This window comes from Vollenhovia emeryi, unplaced genomic scaffold (assembly GCF_000949405.1).
Source record: "Vollenhovia emeryi isolate VEMERY1.0 unplaced genomic scaffold, V.emery_V1.0 DF939122.1, whole genome shotgun sequence".
Lineage (NCBI taxonomy): Eukaryota > Metazoa > Arthropoda > Insecta > Hymenoptera > Formicidae > Vollenhovia > Vollenhovia emeryi.
In genome coordinates this window covers 1,848,207-1,860,455 of record NW_011967244.1, presented here as the reverse complement: position 1 = coordinate 1,860,455, position 12,249 = coordinate 1,848,207, and the positions used below count along the sequence as shown (strand labels likewise).

The 12,249-nt window shown below is 39.9% G+C and overlaps 1 protein-coding gene across 7 annotated transcripts; it reads right to left on the bottom strand.

The window, feature by feature from the left end:
* Positions 1-60: 60 nt before the first annotated feature.
* On the bottom strand, positions 61-6,141 carry LOC105569917 (N-terminal kinase-like protein). 7 transcript variants are annotated; one of them, XM_012026772.1, is made up of 13 exons: positions 6,105-6,141; positions 4,467-4,675; positions 4,021-4,170; positions 3,814-3,942; positions 3,498-3,709; positions 3,254-3,344; positions 2,694-3,176; positions 2,109-2,330; positions 1,616-1,868; positions 1,334-1,504; positions 933-1,213; positions 364-472; positions 61-269 (listed from the first exon to the last, which is right to left on the bottom strand). In XM_012026772.1, the coding sequence occupies exons 2-13, from the start codon at positions 4,578-4,580 to the stop codon at positions 136-138; spliced, it is 2,349 nt and encodes a 782-aa protein (XP_011882162.1). In that variant the 5' UTR covers positions 4,581-4,675; positions 6,105-6,141; the 3' UTR covers positions 61-135. The 7 variants fall into 7 exon arrangements, with proteins under 7 accessions (XP_011882162.1, XP_011882157.1, XP_011882161.1 ...); XM_012026767.1 differs by lacking the exon at positions 6,105-6,141 and adding an exon at positions 5,242-5,501; XM_012026771.1 differs by lacking the exon at positions 6,105-6,141 and adding an exon at positions 5,153-5,230.
* Positions 6,142-12,249: the final 6,108 nt, after the last annotated feature.

The following is a 12,249-nucleotide window of genomic DNA, read 5'->3' as shown; positions in this document are numbered from 1 at the left end:
AAAACGTTTTTGGATGAACTTCTTTCTTACATTAGATACGATTTACAGAAAATACTTTCATCATATTACTTGTAATATTTAATTTGCTTAATGTACAATAGAATGATTAACATACGGAGCTTTTACTTGATTTGCTTAAATCTTCTTCACGGCTGGATTGGCTCGTAATTTCACCGCTCGTTTCGCCTCCATCTGCCTTTGCCTGGCCAACTTGCGCTCTTCTCTCTTCCTTTTTGCTTCTTCGTATTTGTTGTTTCCACTAGGAACGCCTGTGCAGAAAATGATTTTTTGTTTCAATAACTGTAATGAGACGAAATGTGTGCGTACACGTATGTGTACGCTCAGAAATCAAGTCAGATATACTTGGTTGCTCTAAGGGCTGAATATCATCGAAAGACTGAAACTCCGAGTCTTCCCATCCTACTTCGGAAGTATCGTTTTTGTCTTGAACACCTTGGGTTGTTTCTTCTTCCTGTAACACACAAATATACGTTGCTGGCAACGGCATCGAGATACGATCATCCAGACAATCAAATTACTCTATTTACATATGTATATGGATACATGGGTTGTTCCAAAATACATATGCTACAGTAATATTAAACTAATCCAGAACTGAATATCTGTTTGACAAAAATTTGTTTGGGCAACATCGTTTCATTTGTACTATTATGTAATTATATATTTTTGGCTTAACATTCGCTCCTTTATTTCCTTTAATCGCTTACAATTTAAATGCTATTGATATATTGAAATATTTTTATCAACTAAAAAGGACTTCTAGAGAGAGACCGACCAAAGAATTCTGCTGTTATTGACTTAAAATTTGTGACCGTACACGCTCGTATCAATCGTATTAACATATCAGGTTGGATAGGCTCTAAAAGAGACCTTGACTGGATACAAAAATATGATAAAATCAAGCGACAAACCGGTTCTTCCTCAAGGCTGGTCCACTGTTCATTAGCCTTAGGGGAGTGGCCGGACGGCGATAGATTACTGGCTGGATTCAATGGCACCGATGGTGTAGCAGTGGTTTGCTGCTCCATGTCTCCCCAATTATCGGCGTCCCAGCAATCCCAATCGCAGTCGGAATTTGTATTTTGAGTGTTTTGCGTATCGTGCTCGTGATCGGGATCGAGGGAGGTCATACTCGTCGCGCTACTCGTCGTGGCAGTAGTGCTAGCGCTGCTCTGGGAGCTGCTGGCTTGCTCTGAAATAATTAAAAGAAATTATCGCTAATATATGTGTATGTATATTACTGAATAAGTTACTTTGAAGCGAAAAAATATCAATCGGCATAACAGTGCTGGTAAAGAGAATTAATGCTAACCTAAGGAAGCGGGTTTATTTAACAAGATCCTAGATGTGTTATGAGCATTTGATGATTTTGGCGTGTCTGACTGACTGCGATAGAATTTCGCCGTGACTGCCGTAACGGCCCATCCGGCCCATGTCGCCGCAGCATTGCTAAGACTGGGTGTCGCAGTATTCACATCCGCCTCTGTAAACATTTTTTAGTAATTAGATTTCAGTATTTTCTTTTTCCCCAAGGTTTTCTCAAAGAGTAGCCGTGAGATAATTGTGAAATGCTAGTGCTGTACGCGGTGCTCACCCATTGACTCGCGAAGACCAGGATCTTCAGAAACTGTCTCAAGTTTCGATAAAAAGCCTCGTATAACCCGGAATGCATTTTCTCGCACGCCTTTGTCCACGTCCGTGGTAAGCGGACATAGAGCCGGTAAAATGCGATTTGCGACTTCCTGTAGCAGGAAATATTGCTGCGTTGCGGCAAGAGCCAGTATACTCGCGATTCTGGCTGGTGGAAAAGAATCCCGAGTTCCACGGATAAACGCGCCAATCAATACCTAAAATTACATTTAACTGATTTAATACTATTTCATGAATACATATTATAAGTTATATTATTTTCTTATTTTATAAAGTTTTTTTATTCTTTATCAATACTGGACTAAAATAGTGTGACATTTAAAAATATATAAAGAGTATCCTGATCAATAAGAAGAATCTAAAAAAAGAAATATAGCAGATATGTATTTAAAAAAAATAAAAGACTACTACGTTCGTTAGCAGAAGACTGACATTACCTTCTGCCTAATCTGAGGGTGAAGATGTTGAGCAATTTTTCCAAGGCAAACTGTGGTATTTGTGCGAATACCGCCTTGTTCGTCTTTCGACTGAAGTTTTGCAAAGTATCTCAAAGTCTCGACGTTAAGATTATTATAATCTAACTTTGGTGCTAAATGTACGACTGATCTAATGGTTTCTTCCCTGATTGCCGGGTTTGTGTCGAGGAAGCCCCTCGCTACCTGCAAAAGAAATACATATACAATGTACAAAATATTATTTTATTGTTATGGCAAAAATAATTAATACAAATTTACAAAAATTATTACTCATATACATATTAGTAAATGTAATACAGATTCAAAGTTGAATATAAAAAATATATTTATTGAAAACTTTACAAAATTAATAAAGAAAATAGCCATTTCTCGTTACTTGTTCTAAAGTAATAGACAATGTCTCGTATAAGACATTTAAATTTCTCAAATTCAACATACATAATTTTTATAGATTTTACAAAATCGTTAGTGATACAAAGTTACCATAGTATTTTCACTACAACGTACAGCTGATAAAGTCTAACAGCACCCAAGAAGCATTTTTACCTGGGGAAAAATGGCTTCGTTAACGGTAGCTGATTGCAAGTGGTCGACGAATCGGTCCAATTGTTGCAGCAACCGTAATCTCGTCGCTCGGTCGTTCGACGCGAATAACTTGACAACGCAGGGCACCACGCGTCGCTGATACTCAGCGTCAGGTAACTGAGAGCCCAGTTGCAGCAACGGCGGTAACACAGCGCTTCCGGCATCCCCGAACTCGAAAGCGGCCAATAATTGCGGCAAGATCTTGTACCTGCCAACGCCGTCGGGAAACGAGTCCAATTGCGCGGCTAGTTGCGAGAAAAATCGCCCCTTCTCGCCCCTCTCCTTCATCTGGATCTCCTCCAGGAACAGAAGAGCGTCGACAAGATTGTTCTTAAAGAAGCCGCCGTTACTGCGACAACGCGCTATCACATCCGCGGGATTTGGTCTTCCTTCTGGATTAATTCCTATCAGCTCTCGATAGACCGTTATTATTTGCTTCGGGATCTTGAAACATAAAAATGCATATGCATTAAGATGCAGATCACGATTCGACCAAAAGATAAAACGAGCAGGCGACTTACTTGACCCGGGATCTTAAGTTGCGAAGTGGCGCTGACGGTGCCATTGTACGTTTCCCAAATCAGACAGCCGAGCCCCCACATGTCAACCGAGCTGTTTTTCAATCATGTATCAGTTTCGTATTGCTAATACTAAATCCGAATGTTTGTCAGGTCCACTGCTATGTCGTATCGTCTCTGTTGCGTCTGTTGCATCTACATATATCGCTCAGTTTGGATAAGATCAATAAACGATAGTATCATTTACCATTTAGTCGCGGGTTTTGCGCCCTCCTTAGCCTCGGGCGGCTGATACACTTGAAAAGTGGAAGGTAAGAAATTGTACGGTGTGTCCACAGCTGTCATGTACTCAACCCCGCCGAGTTTCCATTCGCCACTCTCTTCGTTAACGAACACTGACCACAGATTGACATTATTATGCCGTAAATTCCCGTCGTTATTTAAGAAGTTAAGTGCCCTCTGCCATCAGATCGAACAACATGTATTATAGACCTCTCTCTCTCTCTCTCCCGCGCGTCGCTCAGAAATCTCTGACGTGACGATGTCTGCATACTTATACGTACTGTGATTTGAAAGATGCCCCAGGAGAAGTACAGCTCCTTCTTGGACTCATTCTCGGGGTTGCACCTTTGCGTCAAGCGATTGTACAACGGCTCTACCCGCTCTGTGGCCAAGTAAACCATTTTGTCAGTCTGGAGTAACGAGACACAGGTTACATCTTTATGCAGAGAGCACACCGCCACTGCGTAAAGCCACGATACAACTCATACCTCGAGACTGTCGAGATACGCGAGTATACTCGGGTGTCTGAGTGTCTTGAGTCTTTTCACAGCCGAACGGGCAATGTCCAGCTGCTGCTCCCCTCCGTTTTTCACATCAAAGACAAACACCGAGACGTCCTCGCCTGCCGCCGCGGTGCCCTGCGGAAGATCTTGCAAGGATAAAAATAATATTTTCACCGATGGATCGTCGAAGATGATGGCTGAACCACTGCCACCGCTTATTAATCAACCCGCGGATCAGCGAAGCAAACCAAGTGCACTCGTGTGCCTCTTGTCCACTTGTACCAATGTAGATTAACTTTCATCTCGGTTTTAACTCACTTTCAATCTCTTTCTAGTCCTGAGAATTGGAAAAGGATAAAAGCGAGATCAAAGTTAATCTACGCTGACAGAAATGGATCTACAGCGCAATACCGCCGGCCAACTGGCGTTACCTTTCTCTTAGCTCTGTGTATTGTCCAGATGCTCTTGGTCTCCAGGCCCGGGATCGGCTCCCCGATGTCGTACGGGAAATCCTTGGCAGGATCTCTCGAGAAGAAGGACCACATTGTGGGGCTCGTACACTTTTATCCGCGCATAGGTACAGACCGCGGCTCACTCCTCGATGTGGCGTATCATTGGCACTGACAGCGGCGCATCAGAGCTGCAAAGATACAAAGGTTACTGCGCCGCGAACGTGCGTGGACGCGCCGTGGAAAAGAAATTGTCAACTCGCGACGTCGTCCTCTATTATTCGACAACCGAGCTCCGATGTGACGGTTAACGCGAGTCCGAGGTGGAGGTTAAGTTGGCGAATCCGAGGGGAAGCGACACGAGCGCGAACGAATCGTCCGAGGAGCCGGAATTGCGTTTCTCGCAGAGGAAGATCAAGGCGATTCCGCGCGTGCGGGCGGAAATTACAGAAGTCACCGGAATGCTACGTGCGATCGTACGAGCTGTCTCCCGCGTCGCGCTCGGCACAGTGTCCAAGGTGGAGCAGCGTCGACGAGCGAGATTAATGGAGGAAGAGGCCGATCTGACGGGAGAAACGCGAGCGGCACTTCGCTCGCGACCCGCCGCGAGACGCTCCTCGCAACTACAACTTCCTCCCGTTATCTTTTCGCGTACAAACGCGTTGTACCCGCGAGCGCCAATTTTTCTCTCGTCCAGTCGGTCTGCTGCTAAATTACACCGCGGGGCAAACACCGGGAAGAGTCGAAAGAGTCGCACCTCGCACGGTGACACGCGCGTTATCGCGCGACACGTCATGTTTTCACGCGGGGATGTTTAATTTGTCGACCGAGTCCCACTCGGTCTCGAGCCGTCGTGCGGCGATCCGTGGATCCGTCTCCCTCTAGTCGTCTATTCTCGCATTTCTCGCGCCCTCGAAAGTCTCGAAACGACTCGTGTGTCATCGACGAAGATAGAGGATGAGACGTGGGAGAGAGGGAGGGAAAACCGAGGGAGAAGGGAGAAAAACGTAGCGACGGCGTCGAAATAAACGGCGAAATATCGATCCCCCTTTCCGAAACAATTGGACCCCACCGTCCGCGCGGCGTCTTCCGGCCAGTGGAGCCGCCAGCTCCATCGGGTGCTGCACTAGCTACACTAGCTAGGCATTGGTTAAGACCGTCGCACACAACGGCTTTAAAGCCTCCGCTACAATGGCCGCGTTCAGCAGACACAACTGTTGAGTGAGCGATTAGTATGATTGGTTAATACTTTTAGATCCAGCCAATCACGTTAAGAAATCATTGAGCGCTCACTCAACAGTTGTGTCTGCTGAACGCACTCATTGTAGCGGAGGCTTAAGGCCAACGGCACACGATACCATTTTTCCTACTGGATCGCTTACAAGAGCCAATCGGGATTCAGCTTTGAGTCACCTGATCGAAAACGCTGTATCCTGATTGGCTCTCGTAAGCAATCTAGTAGGAGAAATAGTATTGTGTGCCGATCTTATTGTTAGTCAAGAAATATATCAGAAATATATAATAATCTCCTTCAGAATTACCGAATGTTCTACCAAATGTAAAAAGGAATCATTCATATTTAATTTCTCGTAATCAATCTCATATCAAATGTGTACTTACGTTTCGTGGCGTGATTGACCAAACCTCGTGGGATGATCGAGACTTCGTGGCACTTTGTATAACACGTACCTCAGTATTAATCACACGCGACAGGAAAGGAAACACGAAAAATTTACGATTGCATGAAGTTACTACGTATTTGCACTCGGTATTCTATGTAAATTTATCCAATGGTACGAATTTTAGTCAATAGAAATTGCCGATGTATTAATTTAAACTATCGATGAGTAAATATTACAATACATATAATTAAGCACGGATAAGATTAATTGATATTGGCATAGATGGCAAATCGTTCAATTGTCGCCGTTTGAATGATCCTGCGTATGGCGTGGCCTTGTTTCGCCGAGCGCCGCAAACAACTCGGCCGCCGAGCGCGTGTTTTTGCATTCCAAGAAGTGACGTAGCTCGGCGAACACCTCGACCTCGACCTCGGTCGAAAACAGTTTAGTGTACCGAATTCTTCGGCGCGAGTCGGTCGAGCATGGCGTGTGCTCCGCGTATCTTCGCGTCGCTCGTCGTAACGCGATCATTTCCTACGAGAATCTCGATCGTCTCGTACGAGAGATATTAACACTTATCAATCGCGTTTAAGTAATTGTCGCGATCCGTAGTCATATCGTTGATTTCTACGGTGATTCGCGCAAGGTAATACACGAATCGTCGGGTAAAATAATAACGAAAAATTTTAGTATATCGTTCGCTTGCCAAGAAATAATCTCTCTAACAACTATACGAACAAAAGTGCGCATATAACAAAGTTTCTATTTTCGTCGCGTCCGCGAGTGCCGTTTAAATAATCGACCTAAAGACTTTTCCAAGCCCATTTGATCAAGTATTTATTAAATGTCCGTTCCTGTCGATGGCCACACTTCCGAGATTTGGCAGTTTTTGGGATATAATACTCGCCGACTCGAAGTGGAGGCGAGCTTGACGGAACAAAAATGCGTACTTTCAAACGGACTTTGCAAACGGGAGTGTACAATCGCGCGAACGATCTTTGTGTTTTCGCGAGTGTACCAGAGGACAATCTGAGTGGAGGAGGAGGCCCAGGAGAGGCATCAGGCGCCGGCGGAGCAACTTTAAGGTAAATATTTTTTATTTAGTGTAAAATTAATCAGTTCATTTTTAGTTGTTTTATTTCATAATTCTATAATTTCGAAATAATAATTAGAGAACAAGAAATAATTTAAAATTTTACGAAAGTTTATTATTTTGAAGATCTTTTGTGGAAAATCTCTTGCGCATTAATCATTTAAATTTCCAACCAAATAAAACGTTTAACACGCATAAGAATTACTTGTTTTACAATATTAATTTGCTTGAACACTGCTGTAATAAATTCTTATTTTTATGTTACAGAATCAACGTAGCCAACTCCGCTGCTGCGCATCGGGTGGTAAGTCAGAAACTTTTTAATAAGGCAACGAATCTACATCTCGTAGATCGTAGATTGTAGATCATAGATCGTAGATTATTATATCTCATAGATTCGTTGCCTTAAAATGGATAGATTTTTTTACAATGTAATTTCATATTTATTTGAATATATTTCATCTATAGAAAGGGAGTGATCCCGATTTTTACTGTGAAGGGTTGGGTGTCGTTGCAACACATCACATATTTTCACGCAAAATATAACGAATATTATTGATGCATTCGTCGAGCTAATCTCTTGTAATCTATCCATTTTTCATTAACAAATTTATATATGAAGTAAAATAATATGACATGAGATTCTAATATTTTGTCGAGAACGCTGAAACTTTATATTATCTGTTACATTATTTGAGATTATTGATTAACTGGCATATTCAATTGTCGGTCTATCTTTCGTACGGAAAGTTTCTTTTCTCTGGATCTCACGTCATTTATTTTGTGTTTATCTCGCTGTACACTTTCAAGATGTGTCTTGCATGAATACATGCATAGTTACACGCATCTTCATATTTTCGCGGTCGGTCTTCGCAATCAGTTTTTAAAGCATTTTCAAGAAATTATTAATTGTTTAATTTGATTCATATTATAAATTTTAATTAGTCGCGGAATGTAATTAAAATATATATATGTATAACGCGAAGTAAATTGTTTTCTCTATATACATATACACTTAAATTTCGAATTTAGAGATTGAGTCACGAAGAGACAGTCATTATCTATTCTCGAATAAATAACGGAAGTAAAAATATATTTGATGAGTTTTATACAGTAAATTTTTTAACTTAATTTTCTTTTTTAATTAACTTCTCGTGGTCGTGCATTTCGATACGATCGACACTCGTATATTCGAACCGTACGAAATATTTTTGGTGACGATAACCGACTATGGAAGGAGTTTTCTTCCTTCCTGATTTCTGGTCAAAATGATCAGATTGTATGGCCGGGAGCAACGAAAGGTATGTCCAATCTGGCCCAACGAAGGACTAAATACGACGAGGTAAGTGGTCAATATTGGCCACTTTGATAGAGTATGTAAGTGAGGTGATGTAAGAAATAAGTTGATTTCTTCTTATTTGTCAAAATTCGGGTGGGTTATATTCTTATCTTCTTTACATATTCTCGCATATGTGCGACAAGACCCCTATTAAATCCCATTCGCGCGCGTGATTTTTTTACATTTACTTTTAAGAGACCGTTAATAAATACTCGACGAATATGCTAAAAACGGTCTTTCTTGTTATGAATATACGATTTCTAATTGTTCGAATTTCTAATTGTAATCTATATGTATATATCACGAGACACGGTAGTGTCTCGCGCCAAGTATAAGCGACAAACTATTTATATATTTACAGAATATTCGATTCAAATATTCTGAAATTAAAAATATGTGCGCTCCAGAAGAATATTCATAGAACTATGTGCTATCTAAGTTGTTAGAAAATTGTAACCTATTATTAATATAAAAATTGAATACATATTAATGATTTTGTTCTACATACATCATTTAGTGCAGATATGCAGATGTGTCTATGGGTGTGTTCCGTTTCACGTATAATGCGCACAGTGTATCATTATAATTATTTTACATTTGATAAATAACTAAGATATAAATGATGCATTTTACGCATGCATGAAACGAAATGCACCTTATATTAAGAACAAGTAACTTTGTCAGTGAGGAGATATATGCTTGTTATACTGCATACATATTTTCACTTTTGTTATCGCGTATTCTTATCTCATATTTATATGTTTAATCCAGCGCTTATCTACCTTTGGCGTTCATATGTAAACAGGATGTTTCGCAGTGCTCTAACATAAGCGCCGTTCGCGGGAAGGTAGAGGTGACTATAAGACAAATAGAAAGTCCTCTACTATTTTGCAATTGGAGCAATAGTTATCAAGATATTGATGATAAAAAATTGCCGTATTAGCCCGACTTACTGCCAAATGTAAGCGCGCTGCCAAGTGTAAGCCGATGAGATTATAAGAATATCATAATAACTTAGGTTAACATAAAAATCAATATTTTGTAAATGTTTCTCCTGAATATTGTTGGGGACATCATCTTTTTCATAGAGGATTAGCGCTCAGCTGTATGTATACTGTATTCCGACATTTATAGCCATTACGGAAATTCTAAACTATCCCAGCGACAAATAATCAGGGTTGGGAAAATTACTTTATAAAAGTATCTAGTTATAATTACAGTTTTTTTTTGCTAAAGATGTAACTAGTTACAGTAACAAGTTACCAATTCTGAAAAGTAACGCGTTATAGTTACAGTTATTCAAAAAGTAACGAATCGTTCTTTTGCTTTGTAGCTACACGCACAGTGTAGGCAGCTGTCAATAGCTAGTCTTTTGTGATCAGATATTGGCTATGTGATGCGGTGCATTCTTTCAGAGATAAACGTTATTATACTAAGAACGCTATCATACCATCACACTCACTGGTCACTGGTTATAAAAATAAAAATTAAAGATAATAATATATACGTTAGTCGTACAGTACTGATGCAATGAGCTCGTACTCAATTTCATGTTTTCATACGATATGCTTAAGTGCCGTATTATCAAATTATTTTTCATTAGTCACGAATCACTGAGATTAACGCCGATATAATTTTGCTGAGCTCAGACACGTGAAAATAATCCCTACATATTTACATGACAATTTCTTTCTGTCATTGATATTCTGTTTTCTTTTCGCATACGACATAAGACCGGATCTACAATAGGTGTGGTAAACCTTAAGCCATAACTCAGATAGCACAAGACACTCCTATGAACATTTTAAGAATATTCTTTAAGAATATTTGGAATATTCCATAGGTCATTCTTATATATTTATTTTATGTTCGTGAAACATTCGACTGGCACTACTATAAATCTTTTTTGAATGTGAATAGAATAATCTGTCGAATATAGCGTGTCGGTTATATGTGGTAGGATCACAGGTTTTTACTGCCTTTTGCATAAAATAAGTGTATTACACAATAAACAGTGTGCAATATATAAACTCGATGAATATTAAAAAATTATTCTGAACGAATATTCTAAAGACATTCTCAATGAATATTCTAAAAACGTTCTTTGTTATGAATATACGATTTCTAATTGTAATAATCTATATATATTTATAGAATATTCGATTGGAATATTCTGAAATTAAGAATATTTGCACTCCATGTGTGCTATCTGGGTAAGAAATTTATCAATCACAATTATTCTCCTTACTTTCGACTATAATTGGTCAAGCTTAAGACTTACTACACCTATTGCAGACCCGGCGTTAGAGTTTTGAAAGTTAATCTCGCTGAAAATTGTACGCGATTTCGTTCGACGATATTGCCTGTCGGCACAATATTATGCAATCAACAAGTTTTTCATGAATCGCGGCAGAACGTGACGACGTTGGTGGAGTACGCATGTGGAAAAAATCACTTTGCCTGTGTATGTGCGCGCGTGTTAAGTAATTTGTACTTAATTGCACAAAGAATTCATAAGGTCATCATATGTACGCGTATATACCAAGAAAGATATGCGACCGTATGATTCTTCAAGGTTCTTGTTTGCAGTGTTATATAAATGCGCTTTCCTGATAGTCATTCCGTTAACGTGAGATTCGCATCACATAAAAATAAAGTATTGCACAACCGCGGTTTCTAGATACATCTACACGAGTCAAAAATAGAATAAGTCTCGGACTACAATAGGCGATTTAAGTCTTAAGCCCTAAGAAATTTATCAAACACAGTCGAGTATTCTCTTCATTTTTTACTGTAATTAGTCAATTTTTTAAAACTTAGGGCTTAAATCACTTATTGTAGACTAGAACTAAAGAAGCAAAAAACAAACGGAAAATCTCAATACGATCTGAAAGATATCACATGACGATCATAATGAAACATGTTTTCGTCTTATAAGACTCGAAAAAATTTTTGAACAGTTCCGGCAGTTTTGTTGAGAGTTCCCGGTAGCCCCCGGAGAGTTCTATCGAAAATCCTAATGGCAAAATTCCATTACATTAATACTTTTATAGTTATGCCTATTTCTGGGGTACTGTTTCTTCATTCTTCAACTTGTTTTTTTTTACTTTCTCGTGCAGAACTATTGTTAAAATGTATCAAGAACTCTAGAACTATGCGAAATCTATCCAGAACTCCATTAAAAAATTAGTTTTTACGAAAATGGGGGGTTGCGTGAAGTTAGCCCCCCATTTAAAAAAATTCATTTTAACGTCTTTAATGGGCAGAACTGTTTCTTAAACCCATCAAGAACTCTGGAACTTTTGTAAATCTATAGGGAACTCGTAAAAAAAGTTACATTTTTAAATAATGGGGGGCTAACTTCACAGGGGTCGTTCCTATAAATACTATTGGAAACTTTTTCTGCCAAAATCGAGAATATTACTACAGTTAATAGTACTTACAACAGTTAATAGTACTTATTATTTAGTAGGCAATTACATAAGGAGAGAGAGAGAGAGAGAGAGAGAGAGAGAGAGAGAGAGAGAGAGAGAGAGAGAGAGAGAGAGAGAGAGAGAGAGAGAGAGAGAGAGAGAGAGAGAGAGGGGGGGGGGGCGAGAGGGTCGTCGGCAAAGGCAAGGAGAGGCGTCCTAGAACGGTGAGAGTTGCATGGTAAAACCATGGAGGATCTTCTTCTCGACGGCGAACGTTTTCCACACGAGGGACATCGAG